At 37.7% G+C, this 22,224-nt stretch overlaps 1 protein-coding gene across 1 annotated transcript in view; it reads right to left on the reverse strand.

The window, feature by feature from the left end:
- Nucleotides 1-965: 965 nt before the first annotated feature.
- The window catches only part of LOC143028574 (uncharacterized), an 87,580-nt gene continuing 66,321 nt past the window's right edge, over nucleotides 966-22,224 (reverse strand). Inside the window, exon 22 of the mRNA XM_076190894.1 lies at nucleotides 966-2,816. Coding sequence (XP_076047009.1) covers nucleotides 2,787-2,816 — 30 coding nt within the window. The 3' untranslated portion in view covers nucleotides 966-2,786. The remainder of the gene's footprint in view (nucleotides 2,817-22,224) is intronic.

Raw genomic sequence — 22,224 nt, forward strand, 5'->3', positions numbered from 1 at the left:
TCTTCGAATCTTGCTAGTCGGGGGAGGTTGGTATCCACCCCCTCCCCCTCATTAAATCCATGGAAATTTTTATCCTCACCTTCTATTGTGCTACTCATATCTATGTTTCTAATCTTTACATTTTTGTTAGTCCCATCATCGAAACCTAAATCCTGGGTCCGTCGTTTGTTTACAATCCGTCTAGTTTCTTGGACCAAGTCTTCTCCTTCCTCATTTCCTTCCATTTCCCTCAGTAATCCCTCCCCTTCTCCTTTTTCCTCACTTTCCTACTCCACCACGAGCAATTTCCCCCCACCCTGTAAATACAATAGGTACTTCCTTTGCTTTGGGATCCACGAAAATTTCACTTTTTCTTCAGAACGTCCTCTACGCCGTCCGTTCGATGAAGTGTGTGTGTGTGTTTGTGTATAAAAAGTGTAACTGTACTTTTTTTTCTTGACATCAGTATTGGTCACAGATACATGGGCTTTGGCATTCCTGGAGATGAGTGTCTTGCAACATTCTTACAATTGTTTTCCTAGAGAAATCTCTACCCAATGAGTAATGCCAAATTACACTTTAGTTGTTATTCTCCTTTGTTTCATCTGCTTTAAGTTCCTACTGGGCCACTCCTACAACTTCTTTTCTCCTCCTGTGACGAGAGTACAAGAATGTTTCCATATATCTGAAAAGGTGACTACACAAGACAGAATGGGGATGGGTATTCCCCATTCTGCATGATCTTTTTCTCAGTTGGGCTGAAGAAATGCTTTGACTTAGCCACCCCCTTGACAAAGGGCATTAGTACATACATATAACAAAAGGCCTCATGACCCATATAAGTGAGGTAGCCAGCCAAGTCTTGTACACACCCTTTCACCGAGCCCACACTCATTTTTACTTTTATCTTGGCTCCTTATGTAGAAGACCATCCCTGTCTCATGCCTGGGTCAGAAGCAATGCAGTAAGACCCAATGCTTGTATATAAATTTTCCCTCTACAGATAGCAATATGTTAGGTGATAGTGGAAACTTCTGTGTAAAGCAAGAAGAATACCTGGTTGAAAAGAAATTTCATTAAAATAAAACATTATACAAGTTAAAAGATTAAAAAATACAGTACACTTTATAAAGTTGTTAATTCAGAATTGTATGTTTAACTTGAGTGAGAGGTGTATATACCATAAGCTTGTTATTTGCATGTTATTTAAGATTATGCATTTACAGGGCTAGACGATTATGTGAATGTAGAGCAATCCCATGAGTCCTTGGCTAAAATGATTGTTGAGCTTTGTAGAGAGGCACCTTTGAATATGGACAAGAATCAAACAAAACAAGGACAATAAAAAGGCATCTCTCAAAGCACTTTATTGTATATTAATTTTTTAGATGAAGGTTTATCTCCAACTCTTCATCCATATTGGTTCTTTATAGGCTTGTGTATATTTTATCAATTCAGTGACTGGCCTTGTCATCATAGTGGCATACTTTGGAGATTTTGTCAGCATTAGCTGGAACAAAATCTGCAAAGTATGTCTCCATGAAGAAAGGTTTGGAAGTCAGATTCTCTTAAATCTAAGGTTTCAAGAAACTACAAAAACCATGAAACTTTCCAATGTGTTTGATTGCTAAAGGTAATGCGGATTCTATGCATTAAGAATTATTGTAAAAGTTTGCATCAGGAAAATGTCTTGCCTTTAGATATAATGTATCTGCAAGTATGAATGATGGCCTATTCTGTGTAAATAAAAATATTTGTGCCATAGTTAATTCCAGTTTGGTTTGTATGTTGATATTTTGAAGTTCATTAAAGCAATGACTGAATTCACATAATATTTTTTAATAAAAAAACAAAACATAAAATTCACACAAATTTATGAGAATAGCAAGAAACTGCTATTTAACATTTGTAGTAGTCTGTATGTGATGGTTTAAGTTGTACCAGATCCCTATTTTTAGATGAAAGTGTATTTTAAATTCATTAACTTTAGTCTAATGATGTCATAAAGGAAAAATTGTCTCCACAACTTATTTCAATACCCCACACAAAACCTTTCAAGGAAGAAATTAAATGAGACAGAATGTAGCATAATGCAAAGCAAAAGTGATGTTAAATGGTCAGATTTGATCAGAAAATGTAAAGTATTAAAGACAAAATTAACTTTATTTTGAAAACAAGTGAAAGTAAGAAAGCTAAAGTGGATAGATCACACAATAAATGGAGTGGAAATCCATTTATGAGAAGAGGTTGTGGATGGATAGAATGACTTCATCAATCTATTCTTCCTCTTGTTAGACTTACAGCACTTAGGAAACAAACTATGAAGTTTTGTGGAGCTAGCCGGAGTACTTGCATAATACGTACAACATAAACATAGGCATATCAACCACCACTTCAACATCTCATGACTCTACACCCAACATCACCCACTCAGTAACTTCACAAACAACATACTCTTTGTCAACTTGAATGCATACCACCCCATATGGCTGGATACACAAAGTCTTGGCATATTAAACTCCAGTAAACTCTCCATTAGTCAGCCTTCTCAACACAATCCACACACCACAGTCTACCTTCAGCAATATGTGAAACCGTTCATCCCATCAGATCACTTAACCCATAAAGATCATCACATAATTTTTGGGGAATATCAAACCCAACGATGAACACTTGACTGGCATGGCAAAATGGCTAGAATACACCAACAAAGTAGAAAATGTCTTCTCCAGCTTTGAGAGAACAGTCATCCGGCTAGCACCAATTCCCCTCATGATCACAAGTGGTTTGGATGTCTGAAGCAAATGTTATGGCTTATGGGAGTTATCGCATTCCATCTGCAATAAAACAAAAACATTAGGATGAAACACACGGCAGTTCTGCTCATAATAAACAATCATTCATTAGTGAACAGGAAATGTAGTCTTCTCTCTGTAGTAAAACGTGCCAAGCACTCTGAAGGAAAAGTTGCACATAAACTATAGTGTGTTTAGATAGTTGCAGCTGACTGTACACCAAAAAAATGCCAGAAGCCCCATTCGCAAGAAAAAAAAGTTGCTTAATTTGAAAAACAATGGGGATAATAGGTAAAAGAAACATGGAGGTGCGCCTAGAATATAGCTCTTATCCTGTATAGAGTAAACCTTCTAAAATCGGATCAATTGTGGGAACCCCTTGTCGAGATATCCAAGGATCTTACTATCCAATATCTATAGACATGTGTTCCTACTGCACACCCAAAAACACTTAACATTTTCTATCATCAAAACTTGATATACTATAGATAATATATAAATACACTCGACCCTCTTTTATCTGGACCTCGTTAATCCAGATTTCAGTTTATCCGGACAGAGTCCAGACGGCCAACAATTTAATTAAATCAACGCGCACCTCGCGTACTGCCAGAAATGCCCGATAGCTGACGGCACGCGATTGTAAACAAGTCCAGCCGTGTTTTGTCCGGTATTAGTGAACAATTTTGTGTCTTTTTCAGTATGAATAGATACCTGCATCTCGCCCACTGCCCTGGGTCAGAAGCAGTGTCACAAGACACAGCACATCCACAGCAAGGCCACTTCATTAAATCGGTGACACCCCTCTCCATCCCCTCATGCAGAAATGGAGAAGACTGGGAGAAATCCCTTCGGGCTGTGTCAATTTATTTTTCACACATACTCCCTCATCCCCCACCCACTCCCCCTCATGCATCACATCATTATTCATACACAACCATTCTCCATTCACCCCTATCTTCTATCCTCCCCTGTCCTTCCTCAGAAGACATCCCCTTCTTTCCCAATGCCCCTTTTACCCCATCCATCCATCTCACTCTTTCCACCTCTGCCTTCCACATCTCTTTTACTTATCTTTCTTCACTCATTCTTTCCATGTGACCAAACCATCCCAATACTCTTTCATCAACCCTATTTCCCAACTTCCTTTCCACCCTCATTCTTCTCCTCACATCCTTGTTTCTCATTATATCCAGCCTAGTAACTCCTATAATACTTATCAGGAACCTCATCTCAAACACATTCGAACTCCTCTCTTCCTCTCTTATTCTTCATGTTTCTGTTCCATACAGTGCTGTCGGCACAATCATTCCTTCATACAATCTCCTCTTAGCATCCATTCCCAAATGTCTATTTTTCATTACACTTTTTAATCCACCAAGGTATTTACTCGCTTCTCTCAATCTACATTCTATCTCCACCTCCACTCCTCCCTTTCCTGCAACATTTGCACCCAAGTATCTAAACTATCCACTTCCTCCAGTCTCTCTCCCTTAATACTCACTTCTAGTCTGCTGCCACTTTCTCCCCTTGTGCATCCCATAATTTTGCATTTACCCATATTTATCTTTAACTTCCTTCTTTCGCACACCTTCTCAAACTCTGTCACTTACTTCATCAATCCCTCCTCTGATTCTGCTACAAGCGCAGTGTCATCAATAAATAACAACTGGCTTATCTCCCAATTTTCTCAATTTTCTTTAACCAACTCCAATCCACGACCCACTACCCTTGCACTCAACTCTTACACCATGTATAAATTGAACAGCCAAGGCCACATAACACATCCCTGACGAAGTCTCACCTTTACCTCAAACCACTCACTCTCTCCATTTCTGATTCTAACGCAAGCTGTACTTCTCTTGGAGGGAAAAACTCTTGATTGCTCTTAACTGCTTTCCTCCTATCCCATATATCTATAATACCTCCCACAGTGCCTTCCTGTCTACCCTGTCATAAGGCTTTTCCAAATCCATAAAAGCCCCAAAAAATATCCTTACCTTCTCCTAAAGCTTTCTCACATATCTGTTTTACCACAAAAATCTGATCCACACAATCCCTACCTGTCCTAAACCCACACTGTTCCTCACCAATTACTCCCAATGTTCCTCTCCTAATCCTCTTAATCAAGACCCTCCCATAAGCCTTCCCAACTACACTTAAAAAACTGATCCCTCTGAAACTACTACACTCACACTTGTCCCCTTTTCCCTTGTAAATAGGAGATATACAGGCACTCCTCCAGTCCTCCGGCACTGTACCCTCTCAAGAAACTTTAAATAACCTCACCAACCAGTCCACCATCACTGTACTTCCCTTTTTTTTAAAGACATTTTGCATGACACCCATACAACCCAGATGCCTTAGCTGCTCTCATTACCTTAACAATCCTTCACTTCATCTTTTCTTATTTCTCCTCCATTTTTCTCACTCATCACTGTCATTTTCTTAGCACTTCCCATTGCAACTATCTTTCTCTATCCTCCTTCACATTTATCAACTCCCTAAAATAATCTGCCCATCTTCTTCTTACTGCCATCTCTTCCATTATCATCTCTCCATCTGCACCTTTTACTTTTTCTTCTCTACTTGATTCACCTCCTCTTCATCTCTTAATTTCCTTCCAAAACATCTTTTTATTACTTTCAAAAATTGTCTGTCATAATCTTACCCCACTTCACATCTGCTCTCCTCATTGCCTCCTCTGTTTTATGCTTTACTTCTCTTTTCTTTGTAACCAATCTGTTAAAGCTTGCTTCTTCTCTTCTACAACCCGAGATGGTCTAGTGCAGTGATATTAGTGTTTATAGAGCGACAATGGAAGGAAATCAGGGCAGAACAAGGAAAAATGGCGGCGAGATTGAGCCGAACGTCGATACAAGAGCAGAGTTCTCTAGCGGGTCAAAGTTAAAGCTTAATGTAAACAGAGGACTTGAAATACTATAGCTATTTCGAAAGTTATTTGAAGTTGATTTTTTTTATGGTAGTTACGAGAGAAAAAAAAACCTGAGTCGAATTATATACATAGAACAATGAGCAGGAGTTCATGGGATGAAAAAAAAAAAAAAATCATGGATCTAAAGAAAGAGATTGTAGATCTAAGAAAATACCTCGAAGTAAACAAAGAGGTGTGTGATTTAAAGAAAATACTGAAATAATGAGGTAAGTGAATTGAAAAAATAATTGAGGTAAAATATGAAAATGAGAGGATAAAACCAATGACACCTTCAATAGTGAGACTAAAAAAAAAGAGGTCAATGATCAAATACAGGCAATGACTGAAAAAATTGAAGAAAATATAGGAGAGAAAATTTTGAAGAAATTTTTTTAGAAAAGGATGGAAAGAAAACCAAGAAAGTGAAAAGACAGCTTTTAAAGAAATTGTACAACAAATGCAGGAGAATGCAAAGGACACAATTATTTAGGTAATCAAAGAAAAAGCAAATTGGGTTAGAGATACATTGGATAAAAATGTAATACATGGTCTAAAGGAAAAACATGGCCTGGTTAGGTACTTGAGAGAAAAAGAAGAGAAATAAATAGCAAGATAAATTCTAAAAGTACAAGACGGAGAACAAGAAACAGAAAAGGAAATAGAAGTATATAGAATGAGACAATACACAAAAGAAAGAAATCGACCACTTAAGATAAAATTAAGGTCACATATGACAGCAGAAGATATATTAGTAAAACCAGAAAAGTTAGCAAGGAGTGAATACTATCACAATATATGGATAGAGAGAGAAATGAATGATGAGGAAAAAGAAGATACTAAGAGTTGAAAAAAAATAATAATAATAATAACAATAATAATAATAAATAACGGATATGAAAAAATGAATTCTATTGGAGAGTGTTAGATATGAGGCTGAGAAAGTAGTATATTCAGGAGAGAAAAACGAAAGGAACAGAAAACGTGATGGACAGGGAAAAAATTAAAAGTGTAAGTGGGAGGTTATCAGGAGTGAAGAGAGGGAGAGGGAGGGAAGGGGTGGCTATTCTAGTAAGTGAGGAGATAGGTAAAGGGGTAGTGGAGTGGAAGGAGGTTTCCTCAAGGATAATGTGGATGAAGGTGAAACTGGGAAAGGAGATGTGGGTCTTTGTAAGTGCATATGGGCCGGGCAGTGAGAAGAGTATAGAAGAAAGGGAGGCCTTTTGGATAGATTTAAATGAGTGCATAGAGGGTTTAGGAAGAAATGTCAATGTAATAGTACTGGGAGACCTTAATGCTAGAGTGGGAAATGGTCCAATCGATGGAGTGGTTGGGAAGTGTGGAGTTCCAGGAAAGAATCGTAGTGGAGAGTTGATGGTGGAAATGTGTCTAGAAAGAGAGCTGATGATAGCAAATACAGTGTTTCGGAAGAAAGTCAAGCATAAGTACACATGGGAGAGGGTGGTGGAGGGAAGGGTGGTAGATAGAGCGCTAATGGATTATGTAGTGGTAAATAGGATTATGATAGGAAGAGTTAAGGATGTACATGTGCTAAGGGGAGAGGGTGGGGGAATATCAGATCATTTTTTGGTGGAAGGTAAGTTGAGAGTGGAGGATAGATGGAGAAGGAGGAAAGGGACAAAAGGTAGGGAGGTTCTTAGAGTGAACTCCTTGAATGAAAAGGAAAAGGAGAAGGAGTACGAAAAGAAGCTGAAGGAGGAGTGGGAGGGAGTTAAGGATAGAGCAGAGATGGGTGTGGAGGAGGAATGGGGATGGTTCAAGGAGGGAGTCTTAAAGTGTGCAAGGATGGTGTGTGGAACAAGAAGGACAGGAGGAAATAGAAGAAAGGGTAGTGAATGGTGGGATGAGGAAACAAAGAAGGTTGTAGAAGAGAAGAAGCGAGCATTCACAGATTGGTTACAAAAGAGGACAGGGGAGTCATATGAGACGTACAAAGAAAAGAAAAGAGAAGTAAAGCAAAAGGTAAAGGAGGCAAAGAGGAGAGCAGATGTGAAATGGGGTAGGAGTATGACAGAAAATTTTGAAAGTAATAAAAAGATGTTTTGGAAAGAAATTAAGAGAGGAAGAGGAGGCGAATCAAGTAGGGAAGAAAAGGTAAAAGGTACAGATGGAGAGTTGATAATGGAAGAGATGGCAGTGAGGGGAAGATGGGCAGAATATTTTAGGGAGTTGCTGAATGTGAAGGAGGATAGGGAGGGAAAGATAGCTGCAGTGGGAAATACGAAGAAAATGAGAGTGATGAGTGAGGAGAATGGAGGAGAAATAAGGAAGGATGAGGTGAAGGCAGTTGTAAAGATGATGAAAGCAGGTAAGGCACCTGGTCTGGATGGATGTCATGCAGAATGTCTGAAAAAGGGAGGTTCAGTGATGGTGGACTGGTTGGTGAGATTATTTAATGTTTGCTGGAGAGAGGGTAGAGTACCGGAGGACTGGAGTAGTGCCTGTATAGTTCCTCTTTACAAGGGAAAAGGGGACAAGTGTGAATGTAGTAATTTCAGAGGGATTAGCCTGTTGAGTGTAGTAGGGAAGGCTTATGGGAGAATCTTAATTGAGAGGATTAGGAGAGGAACAGAAGGAGTAATTGGTGAGGAACAGTGTGGATTTAGGACGGGTAGAGGTTGTGTAGATCAGATCTTTGTGGTAAGACAGATATGTGAGAAAGCTATAGGAAAGGGGAAGGATGTTTTTTGGGCTTTTATGGATCTGGAAAAGGCTTATGATAGGGTAGACAGAAAGGCACTGTGGGAGGTTATGCAGATTTATGGGATAGGAGGAAAGCTTTTGGGAGCTGTCAAGAGTTTTTATGTGAGTAGTAGAGCATGTGTTAGGATTGGAAATGGAGAGAGTGAGTGGTTTGAAGTAAAGGTGGGACTTCGTCAAGGATGTGTTATGTCGCCCTGGCTGTTCAACTTATACATGGATGGGGTGGTGCGAGAGGTGAATGCTAGGGTAGTGAGTCAGGGATTGGAGATGGTTAAAGAAAATGGAGAAAAGTGGGAGGTGAGCCAGCTGTTGTTTGCAGTCGACACTGCGCTTGTGGCAGGGTCAGAGGAGGGATTGAGGAAGCTGGTGGCAGAGTTTGGGAGAGTATGTGATAGAAGAAAGCTAAAGATAAATGTGGGTAAAAGTAAGGTGATGAGATGTACAAGGGGTGAAAGTGGCAGTAGACTGGAAGTGAACATTAAGGGAGAGCGACTGGAGGAAGTGGATAGTTTTAGATACTTGGGTGCAAGTGTAGCAGGAAAAGGTGGAGTGAAGGTGGAGGTAGAATGTAGATTGAGAGAAGCGAGTAAATGCCTTGGTGGTTTAAAGAGTGTAATGAGAAATAGACATTTGGGAATGGATGCGAAGAGGAGACTGTATGAAGGAGTGATTGTGCCAACAGCATTGTATGGGGCAGAAACGTGGAACATAAGAGAAGAAGAGAGAAGGAGTTTGAATGTGTTTGAGATGAGGTGTCTGAGAAGTATGGTGGGGGTTACTAGGCTAGATAGTGTGAGAAATGAGGAGGTGAGGAGGAGAACAGGGGTGAAAAAGGATTTGGGAGATAGGGTTGATGAAAGAATATTAGGATGGTTTGGACACATGGAAAGAATGAGTGAAGAAAGACTAGTAAAAGAGGTATGGAAGGCAGATGTGGAGGGAGTGAACATGAGGGGACGTCCTAGGATGAGGTGGATGGATGGGGTGAAGGGGGCTTTGGGGAAGAGGGGAATGTCTGTTGAGGAAGGAAGGGAGAGGACGGAAGACAGAGGTGAGTGGAGAATGGTTGTATATGGATGATGTTGTGACTGCATGAGGAGGAATGGGCGGGGGGGTGGGGGGTGGGGTAGTATGTGTGAGTAAATTTTGACGCAGCCCGAAGGGATTTCTCCCCGTCCTCTCCTTATATGCAAAGGGGGACGGAGAGGGGGGGTCGCCGATTAAATGAAGCGGCCTTGCTGTGGATGTACTGTGTCTTGCGACACTGCTTCTGACCCAGGGCGGTGGGCAGGGTGCAGGGATGACCCGTCATCCAGGAGGTGCTCAGATGAGAGGAAGGGTGGGAGGGGTGTGGAGTGTATTTAGGGATGAATTGGGTGGGAGTGTTTTTATGCCTTTCCCTTTTTGGCTACCTCCCTTGGAAGGGGGAAAAAGCCTTGGTATATGTATGTATGTATGTACTAACGTAGACAGATTGATCTCAGGATTAGGGAAACTAAATTATTATCTGTCAGAAGAAAAACCAGATATAATGGGAATTGTGGAGATGAAATTAAGGGGTACACTACCACCAAATAGATTAAAAATAGAGACGAGAAAAGGGGTGGAGGAGTCATGTTTTTGGCTAAGAAATAATTCAATATGATGAAGAATACAGACATTAAAAAGTGTGGAAATAACCACAATGAGAGTTAAAGATAGTGGAATGAAAAGCAGAAAGTTTGTGGTAATTTATGTACCCCCCAAAACGGACTTTTGGAAAGAGCGACTATTCTAAAATGTTAGAAGATACAGGACATTAAACAAGATACTGAAGAATGGAGGAAACGGGTTACTTATGGGAGATTTTATCTCCAAAGAAATATGTTGGGAAGAGATGACAGTGACAGGTGGAGAGGATTTATGGGAAATTTATTACTTGACATGACTGTAGAACATACAATGACTCAATGGGCAAAAGAAAATACCAGATATGGAAGTAATGAAGAAGCGTTGGGACTATATTTAATATTTGCATCTGAACCTGAAATTGTGGTTAAATTGAATACAAGGCACCATTTGGGAAGACTGATTACATATTAATAGAGTTTGAACTAAAGGAGGAAATAGAGAGAGAAATGAGAAATACAGAAAAGGAAGACTGATGTATAACAAAACGGACTTGGGAAACTCAAGATTATTATTATTATTATTTTTTTTTTTTTTTTCAAAATGCGAGATGGGAAAAAATCTACAGTGAAAGGACCCAAGTGGAAGAAAAATGGATGGTTTTGATGGAAATTTATAATGGAGTGGAATACGTGCCGAGACAAACAGGAAAAGGTGTATATCGCTAGTTTAACAGGTGCAGTGAGGCGATGAAAGATAGAGATAAAGCTTGGAAAAGAAAAAACGGAAAGTGGTAAATATATATAAATCACATGTAAGAGTGCGCAGAGACGAAAAAAGACATAATAGAAAAATGTAAAGACCAACCTAAGCTATTCTATGGATATGTGAACGGTAAACTTAAAAAGCAAACAGGAAATTGAAAAAGTACGCCATGGAAATATAGAATACACAGAAGATTTAGAAATGGCTGAAGTCATGAACAATCATTCAAGTCGGTTTTCACCAGAGAAAATGTACAGCACTGGGATGAAGGGTGTGGAGTGGAATCCCCCCATGAAGGAAATAATAACACTATTAACGAACTTTTGACGTCAGGAAATCACACGGCCCAGATGGAATTGCAAATTAGATACTATGAGAATATAAAGAAGAACTAATGGACAAAATATATAAGTTGCTCACTGAAAGAAGAAAAAATACCAAATGACTGGGAAAATGCCAATATTGTACCAATATATAAAGGAATAAACAAGGAAAACCCAATAATTTACAGACCAGTTTCCCTTACAAGCACGGTAGCCAAAATTTATGAAAACTTATTAAGAATTGATGGATAAAACATCTGCAAGAAAACAAAATACTAAATCCAAGGCAATTTGGATACAGACAGGGAAGATCATGTGCCACAAATTTGATTTGTTTCTACTTAAGACTAATAGATATAATACAAGAAAGGGATGGATGAGTTGATTGTGCTTTCCTGGACTTGCAAAAAGCTTTCGATAAAGTACCACATAAAAATCATTAAGAAAACGAAATCATAGGAGGGATATAAAGTAAACTACTGAATTGGATGAAGGATTTCTTGCATGGAAAGAAAATGAGGATAGTGCTCAGAGAAACGAGTTCTATTTGGGAAGAGGTGATTAGTGGAGTTTCACAGGGATCAGTATTGATTCCAATAATGTTTGCTATTTATGCGAATGACATGTATGAGGGTGTGGAATGTTACATGAGTTTCTTTGCAGGTGACGCGAAATTGCTGAGGAAAGTGAATACTGAAACGGATTGTGAATCGCTGCAGAAAGATCTGAGCAAATTTAAGAAATGGAGTCAGAAGTGGGAGGTGGACTTCAATATCAAGAAATGTAGCATAATAGAATTTGGGGGAAAAAAAAGAATATCAGGAAAATATAAAATCAATACAAAGGAAGTAAAAAAAAGTGGGATCTGAAAAAGACATGGGAGTAATCATCACAAATGACATGTCCTCTGATAAACAGATAAACAAAGTTGTCGGCGGAATCCTTCAACTTACTAAGATCAATAAAGGTGGCTTTTACTCTACTTGGACGAAGAAATGGTAAAGAAAATACTAGTCACACTGATAAGGCCACGACTGGAGTATGGTGCGACACTATGGTCACCCAGTACTAAAAAGAATATAAGTAAAATTGAAAGAATCCAGAGAGCAACTACGAAGATCCCCGCAACACTTTCAAAATTGTCATAAGAGGAGAGATTGTTAAAACTGGAATTACCAACTCTGTAAAAGAGTGGAAAGAGGTGACTTGCTAATCATCCATAGAATCATGAAAGGCGTGGAAGTCCTCGATAGAGAAGACTTACTAAATTGGGATAAGAGAAATACAAGAGGACACGAAAAGAAGTTCAAAAGGGACAGCTATAGAAGAGACCTGGAAAAGAACAGCTTACCACACAGAGTAGTGGATGTATGGAATAAACTGGACTAAAAAATAGTGAGTGCAAAAAACATACACGAATTTAAGAACCTAGACAATGTGAGATGCAGAGACGAAACACCACAAGCGTAGCTCCCCTACCCGTAAGACACAACTAGGTAAATACACACACACATACACACTGGGAGGAAATCGCACGATACGGATAGAATTGCAAACTGGATACTAAAAGAATGTAAAGAAGAACTAATAGACAAAATATATAACGTAATAAGCCGTTCACTCAAAGAAGGAAAAATACCGGAAGACTGGAAAAATGCTAATATTGTACCAATATATAAATGAGTAAACAAGGAAGATCCAACAAATTACAGACCAGTTTCCCTAACAAGCACGATAACCAGAATTTGTGAAAAAGTTATCAAAAATATATAGACAAAACATCTAGAGGAGAACAATATACTAAATCCGATACAACTCGGATTTAGACAGGGAATATCATGTGCCACAAATTTTATCTGTTTCTACTCAAGACTATTAAATATAATACAAGAAAGGGACGAATGGGCTGATTGTGCTTTCCTAGACCTACAAAAACCTTTGATAAAGTACCACACAAAAAAAAAAAAACGAAGAAAACTGGAAACGATAGGAGGGATACAATGTGAACTACTTAAATGGATGGAGGATTTCTTGCATGGAAGAAAAATGAGAGCAGTGTTCAGAGATAAGAGTTTTACTTAGGAACAGGTGATTAGTGGAGTTTCACAGGGATCAGTATTGACTCCAATAATGTTTGCTCTCTATGTAAATCATATGGATGAGAGTGTGGAATGTTACATGAGCTTCTTTGCAGATGACGCAAAATTGCCGAGGAAAGTGAGTACTGAAACGGATTGTGACTCGCTGCAGACATATCTCAACAGGTTTTGGAAATTGAGTCAGAGGTGGGAAATGGACTTCAACATTCTGAGATGTAGCATGATGGAATTTGGAAAAGTAAAAAAAAAAAAAAAAAAAAAAAAAAAAAAAAAAAAAAAAAAAAAAAAAAAAAAAAAAAAAAAAAAAAAAAAAAAAAAAAAAAAAAAAAAAAAGAATCAGGAAAATATAAAATCGGTACAAAGGAAGTAAATAAAGTGGGATTTGAACAAGACCTGCGAGTAATCATCACAAAAGATGTGTCCTCTGATAAACAGATGAACAAAGTTGTCGGAGAATCCTACAACTTGCTAAGGTGGCTTTTACTTGGACGAAGAAATGGTAAAGGAAATACTAGTCACACTGATAAGGCCAAGATTGGAGTACGCAGCGACACTATGGTCACCCAGTACTAAAAAGAATATAAGTAAAATTGAAATAATGCAGAGACCAACTACGAATATGGTTCTAATCCTTTCAGAAATGCCATATAAATAGAAATAGTCAAAACTGGAATTACCGAGTCTGTAACAAAGAAGAGAAAGAAATGATTCGTTGACTATCTATAGAATCATGAGAGGCATGAAAGTCCTTGACAGAGAAGACTTCCTAATTTGAGATAAGAGAAATACAAGAGGACACGAAAGGAAGCTCAAAAAGGAGTTATAGAAGAGACCTGAAAAAGAACAGTTTTCCCCACGAAGTGGTGTATGTATGGAACAAATTGGATGAAACAATAGTGTGTGCAAAAAATATACACGAATTTAAGAAATAGACACTGCGAGATACTGAGACGGGACACCACGAGTGTAGCTCCCCTTCACGTAAGATATAACTAGATAGATACAACTAGATAAATACACACACACACATACACTTACACACACATACGCACACACACACACACACACACACACACACACACACACACACACACACACACACACACACACACACACACTTCAGCGAATGGACGGCTTGGATGACGTTCTGAAGAAAACTGAAGTCTGTGGATCCCAACGCAAAGAGAAGTGCCTAGTGTTTTTACAGGGTGGGGGGGAAATTGCTCGTGGAGTAGTGGGAAAGTAGGGAAAGAGGAAAAGGTGAGGGATTACTGAGGGAAATGGAAGGAAATGAGGAGGGAGTAGACTTGGCCCAGCCAGACAAGCGAAAGGTACACAAAAGACTGAGCGATGATGAAATGTCTAATAAAAATGTAAAGATTAGAAGTATAGAGAGGAGCAATACAGTAGAAAGTGACGAGAATATGTTCCAGGGATTTAAAGAGGGTGGGGGGGACACAACCCCCCCCCCCGACTGATAAGACTAGAGGAGAGAGTTGATAAGGTGATCGAGGACTTAGAAAGTAGGTTAGGTAATGTTGACTCCATTTTCCAGAGAATTGAAAGGTTGGAACAACTAGAGAAGGCAAACAGAAACTTAACTGATGAAATAGAGGACCTAAAAAGACAGTTAAGAAATGTAAAGGAGGAGAATGAGAAATTGAAGAAGAATAGTAATGAAAACAGAGAGACAATAGCTAAAGAAGCTAAAAATTGGAGAACAACCCAAGAAGGGAATAAGGTTTCATTCACTGACATAGTCAAACAGCAATTGAAAGAACATAATGAAGACTCAGTTATTAAAGTGATGAGACAGAAGGAGAATATAGTAAGAGAATTAGCTGACAAAAAGAAATGTATAATTATATTAGGAATGGAAGAGAAACATAACCCAGATAGAACCGCAAGAATCAAGGAGGAAAATGAAAGAGTAAGCAGTTTATTAAAATTAGTCCAGGAAGATGAACCAGAAATTATAAAGGAAATTGAGGAAAAATTCAGACTCGGAAAATATAGTACAGATAAGACCAGACCAATTAAGATTAAATTCAGGTCACAAACAACGGCAGAGAACATTCTATCCAAAACAGGGAAACTAGCAACAAATGATCAATATAAAAAGGTATGGATAAAAAGAGAAATGAATAAGGAGGAAAGAGAGGCAGAAAAGCAGAAAAGACTTGAAGCTAAGGCAAAAAACGAGGAAAGAACGGAGTCAGAGAAAGAGAGATTCTATTGGAGAGTAGTGAACATGAAAATAAAGCAGTTCGACATACAAAAGAAAAACATAAGGGAAACAGAGAACACAATGGAAGTGGCAGAAAACTAAGAGCGTCTTACACAAATATAGATGGATTGATAACAGGATTGAATGAACTGAATGATTATTTGAAAGAAAAAGAACCGGACATAATGGGAATTGTAGAAACAAAATTAAAAGGCCCACTACCACCCAACAGTGTAGGACATGATGCATACAATTGTTGGATTAGAAACAGAGAGAAAAAACAAGGGGGTGGAGTTATGTTCCTGACTAAGAAGGATATAAACGTGAAAGGTGTCATATATGGAAAGAATACAGTAGAGATGATTATGATAGAAGTGGAAGACCGAGATAAGAAGAGCAGAAAATTTGTGATCAATTATGTGCCTCCGAAAACAGCCTCATGGGAGGAGAGTGAACATAAAAGTATGTTAGAGGACACAAAGATAGCATTAACTAAAATAATGGAAGACGGAGGAAGAATAGTTATGATGGGCGACTTTAATTGCAAAGAAATCTGCTGGGAAGAAATGACAGTAAAGAGTGGTGATGACTCATGGGGAAATGCTCTACTTGAGATGATTACTGACCATTCAATGACACAATGGATACAAGAGAACACTAGGTATAGAAATGAAGAAGAACCATCGAGACTAGACTTAATAATTACATCTGAACCTAGAATAGTGGACAAGATTGAATATAAAACACCAATAGGTAAAAGTGACCACATATTGATTGAACTGGAACTTAATAAAGAAAAATATATGAAAAGAAATGAACAATATAGAAAAGGAAGAATGATGTATGAAAAAACAAACTTTGATAAAATAAGAGAATTCTTCCAACAAGAAAACTGGGAAGAAATATACAAAGAAGAAACATCAGTGGAAGAGAAATGGAATATTTTGACAAATTTACAAAAAAGGAGTGGAAAAGTATGTCCCAAGACAAAAACAAGAAAAAGAATATGTAAAATGCTGGTACAACAAAAGTTGTAGGGAGTTAAAAGACAAAAGAGACAAAGCCTGGACCAGATGGAAAAAAGACAGAAGACCTGAAAAATGGAAAATATATACTGGTTATAGAAATGAATATGTACAAAAGTGCAGAGAGGAAAAGAGAAAATATGAAAAAAATATAGAAAAGTGTAAAGATCAACCAAAACTATTCTACAGATTTGTAAACAATAAACTGAAAAACAAACAAGACTTGGAGAAATTAAGACAAGGAGGAGTTGAATACACTGAGGAAATGGAAATGGCAGAAATTATGAACAAACATTTTAAATCAGTGTTTACAAGGGAAAATATACAACCTGAAGAGATTGAGTGGAAAGAAAAAGTCCCCCCTATGGAAGAAATAGAAGTAACAAAGAATGAAATATTGACACACTTGGGTAATTTTGATGTCAGAAAATCGCATGGGCCAGATGAAATAGCAAACTGGATTCTGAAAGAATGCAGGAATGAACTGGCAGACAAAATACATAGCATAATAAGCAGTTCCTTAAAAGAAGGAAAAGTTCCAGAAGATTGGAAAAAAGCAAATATAGTACCTATATATAAAGGAGGAAATAAAGAAGAACCTACCAACTATAGACCAGTCTCTCTAACAAGTACAATAGCAAAAATTTGTGAAAGAATTATCAAAAGTAGATGGGTAAAATACTAGGAAAAAAACAACGTACTAAATCCAAGGCAATTTGGATTCAGACAAGGACGATCATGCATCACCAATTTAATATGTTTCTATTCAAGGCTAATAGATATAATACAAGAAAGAGATGGATGGGCTGATTGTGCATTTCTAGACCTAAAAAAAGCTTTTGACAAAGTACCACATAAGAAGTTGCTTAAGAAATTAGAAACTGAAGGAGGAATACAAGGTAAATTGCTAAATTGGATGGAAGACTTTTTGCAAGAAAGAAAAATGAGAGTAGTGATAAGAGACCAGCACTCAAAATGGAATGAAGTAATAAGCGGTGTCCCGCAGGGAACAGTTCTGGCCCCAATAATGTTTGCTATATATATTAATGATATGGATGAAGGAATTGAAAGCTATATGAGCTTCTTTGCAGATGATGCAAAACTACTGAAAAGAGTGAAAACTGAAGAAGATTGTGAATCACTACAGAGAGATCTAAATAAAGTACAAGAATGGAGTAGGAAGTGGGAGATGGAGTTCAATACAAAAAAGTGTAGTATAATGGAGTTTGGAAAAAGCAAAAACAGAATAACAGGATCATATAAATTGGGAGAAGGAGGAATAAAAAAAGTTGAAAATGAGAAGGATCTGGTAGTCATTGTTATGAATAATATGTCACCTGAGAAACATATAAATAAGATTTTTGGAGAAACTTATAATTTAATAAGAACAATCAAAGTGGCATTTACCTACCTGGATGAAGAAATGGTGAGGAACATCCTAATCACCCTGATAAGACCAAGATTGGAATATGCAGCAACGATATGGTCACCATGTACAAAAAAATGTATAAAAAAACTTGAAAGAATACAAAGAGCAATTACAAAATTGGCACCAACACTCTCAAAACTATCATATGAAGAGAGACTAGAAAAACTTAAACTACAGACACTAGAGCAGAGAAGAGAGAGAGGAGATTTGATAGCTATTTACAGAATCATGAAAGGCATAGAAATTACTGATAGAGAGAATCTGATAAAATGGGATGACAGAAATACAAGAGGACACGGAAAGAAAATAAAAAAAGACAGCTATAGAAGAGATTTTAAAAAGAACAGCTTTCCTCACAGAGTAATAGACAGTTGGAACAAGTTAGATGAGAAAGTGGTGTGTGCAAAAACAATACATGAATTTAAAAATAGTTTAGATAAAATGAGATATGAAGACGGGACCACACGAGCATAGCTCCCCTTCCCGTAAAATACAACTAGGTAAATACAACTAGGTAAATACACACACACTTACGTCGGACGGACGGCGACGATTGACGTCCTGAAGAAAAAGTGAAATATTCGTGGATCTCAACGCAAAGGAAGTACCTATTGTATTTCCAGGGTGGGGAGAAATTGCTCGTGGTGTAGTGGGAAAGGGAGGAAAAAGGAGAAGGGGAGGAATTACTTAGGGAAATGGAAGGAAATGAGGAAGGGGAGGACTTGGTCCAGGAGTCCAGGCGGATTGTAAACAAACGACGAACCGATGATTTGGATTTTGATGATGGGACTAACAAAAATGTAAAGATTAGAAACATAGATTAGAGCAGTTCAATGGAAGGTGAGGATGATAATTTCCATGGATTCAATGAGGGGGCGGCGGATACCAACCTCCCCCGACTGGCAAAACTGGAGGAAAAACTTGAACAAATGACCGAACATTGGGAGATTAGGTTCGGTAAAATGTCAAAAATTGCGGAAAGGACTGAAAAATTGGAAGAACTAGAGAAGGTGAACAAAAACTTAACTGATGAAATAGAAGAACTAAAAAGACAGTTAAGAGAAGTAAAAGAGGAGAATGAAGAATTAAAAAGGAACAATAAAGACAATAAAGAAGCAATAGCAAAAGAGGCACAGGGGTGGAAGAAGATACAAGGAAAATAGTAAAGTTGCATTTACTGATATAATTAAACAGCAAATGAAAGAACAAACTGAAGACTCAGTTATCAAAGTGATGAGACAGAAGGAGAATATTGTAAGAGACTTAGCAGATAAAAAGAAATGTATAATTATATTAGGAATGGAAGAGAAACATAACCCAGATAGAACCACAAGAATCAAGGAGGAAAATGAAAACGTAAGCAGTTTACTAGAATTAGTTCAGGATGATGAACCCGAAATAATAAAACAAATCGAAGAGAAGTTTAGGCTCGGAAAGTATAGTACAGATAAGACCAGACCAATTAAGATTGAATTCAGGTCACAAACGACAGCAGAGAATATCTTAGCAAAAACAGGGAAACTAGCAGCAAGTGAACAATATAAAAAGGTATGAAAAAAAGGGAAATGAATAAAGAGGAAAGAGAGGAGGAAAAAATGAAAAGACAACAAACTAAGAAAAAAAAAACGAGAACAGAACAGTCAGAAAAAGATAAATTCTATTGGAGAGTAGTGAATATGAAAGTAAGGAAATTCGACATACAAGAGAAAAACAAAAGGGAAACAGAGAACACAATGGAAGTGGCAGAAAACTAAGAGTGTCTTACACAAATATAGATGGATTAATAACAGGATTGAATGGGCTGAATGATTATCTGAAGGAAAAAGAACCGGACATAATGGAAATTGTAGAAACGAAATTAAAAGGTCCACTACCACCCAACAGTGTAGGACATGATGCATATAATTATTGGATTAGAAACAGAGAGACAAAACAAGGGGGTGGAGTTATGTTCCTGACTAAGAAGGATATAAACCTGAGGTGTGTCACATATGGAAAGAATACAGTAGAGATGATTATGAACGAAGTGGAAGACAGAGATAAGAAGAGCAGAAAGTTTGTGATAAATTATGTGCCTCCGAAAACAGCCTCGTGGGAAGAGAGTGAACATAAAAGTATGTTAGAAGACACAAGGATAACATTAAATAAGATAATGGAAGATGGAGGAAGAATAGTTATGATGGGCGACTTTAATTGCAAAAAAGTCTGCTGGGAAGAGATCACAGTAAAGGGTGGAGACGGCTCATGGGGAAACGTTCTACTCGAGATGATTACTGACCATACAAAGTGAACACGGAAGAAGATTGTGAATCACTATAGAGAGATCTAAATAAAGTATGGGAATGGAGTAGGAAGTGGGAGATGGAGTTCAATACAAAGAAGTGTAGTATAATGTAATTTGGAAAAAGCAAAAACAGAATAACAGGATCATATAAATTGGGAGAAGAAGGAATAAAAAAAGTAGAAAATGAGAAGGACCTGGGAGTCATTGTTATAAATAATATGTCACCTGAGAAACATATAAATAAAATTTTTGGAGAAACCTATAATTTAATAAGAACAATCAAAGTTGCATTTACATACCTGGATGAAGAAATGGTGAAGAAAACTCTAATCACCCTGATAAGACCAAGATTGGAATATGCAGCAACGATATGGTCACCAAGTGCAAAAAAATGTATAAGAAAACTTGAAAGAATACAAAGAGCAATTACAAAATTGGCACCAACACTCTCAAAACTATCATATGAAGAGAGACTAGCAAAACTTGAGCTACAGACACTAGAGCAAAGAGAGGAGATTTGATAGCTATTTACAGAATCATGAAATGCATAGAAATTACTGATAGAGAAAATCTGATAAAATGGGATGACAGAAATACAAGAGGACATGGAAAGAAAATAAAAAAGACAGCTATAGAAGAGACCTGAAAAGGAACAGCTTTCCTCACAGAGTAATTGACAGTTGGAACAAGTTAGATGAGAAAGTGGTGTGTGCAAAAACAATACATGAATTTAAAAATAGTTTAGATAAAATGAGATACGAAAACGGGACATCACGAGCATAGCTCCCCTTCCCGTAAAATACAACTAGGTAAATACACACACACACACACACACACACACACACACACACACACACACACACACACACACACACACACACACACACACACACACACACACACACACTTACACACACACACACTTACACACACACACACACACTTTCGTCGGATGGGCGGCGAAGACTGGAGTTCTGAAGAAAAAGTAAATTTTTCGTGAATCTCAACGCAAAAGAAGTACCTTATTGTATTTACAGGGAAAGCTCGTGGTGTAGTGGAAAAGTAAGGAGAAAGGAGAAGGGGAGGGATTACTGAGGGAAATGGAAGGAAATGAGGAAGGGGAGGACTTGGTCCAGGAGGCCAGGCGTCTTGTAAACATGAGAAGGACCGATGATTTTGGTGAAGGGATTAACAAAAATATAAAGATTAGAAATATAGATAAGAGCAGCACAATGGAAGGTGAGGATAATAATTTCCAGGGATTTAATGAGAGGGGGGGGGGGCCGATACCAACCACCCCCGATTAGCAAGACTAGAGGAAAAACTTCAACGAATGACCGAACATTGGGAGAATAGGTTCGGTAACATAGCAAAGATTGCGCAGAGAGTCGAAAAATTGGAAGAACTAGAGAAGGTGAACAAAAACTTAACTAAAGAAACAGAAGAATTAAAAAGACAGTTAAAAGAAGTAAAAGAAGAGAATGAAGAATTAAAGAGGAATAATAAAGACAATAGAGAGGCCATAGCAAAAGAAGCACAGGGCTGGAAAAAAAATCCAAGAAAACAGTAAAGTTGCATTTACTGACATAATTAAACAGCAAATGAAAGAACAAACTGAAGACTCAGTTATTAAAGTGATGAGACAGAAGGAGAATATAGTAAGAGACTTAGCAGATAAAGATAAATGTATAATTATATTAGGAATGGAAGAGAAACATAACCTAAATAGAACCACAAGAATCAATGAGGAAAAAGAAAAAGTAAGCAGTTTACTAGAATTAGTTCAGGAAGATGAACCTGAGATCATGAAAGAAATTGAAGAGATGTATAGACTCGGAAAATATAGTACAGATAAGACCAGACCAATTAAGATTAAATTCAGGTCACAAACGACGGCAGAGAATATCTTAGCAAAAACATGGAAACTAGCAACAAGTGAACAATATAAAAAGGTATGGATAAAAAGAGAAATGAATAAAGAGGAAAGAGAGGAGGAAAAAATGAAAAGACATGAAGCTAAAAAAAAAAAAAAAA

This window comes from Oratosquilla oratoria, chromosome 9 (assembly GCF_046742065.1).
Source record: "Oratosquilla oratoria isolate Oo_2021 chromosome 9, ASM4674206v1, whole genome shotgun sequence".
Lineage (NCBI taxonomy): Eukaryota > Metazoa > Arthropoda > Malacostraca > Stomatopoda > Squillidae > Oratosquilla > Oratosquilla oratoria.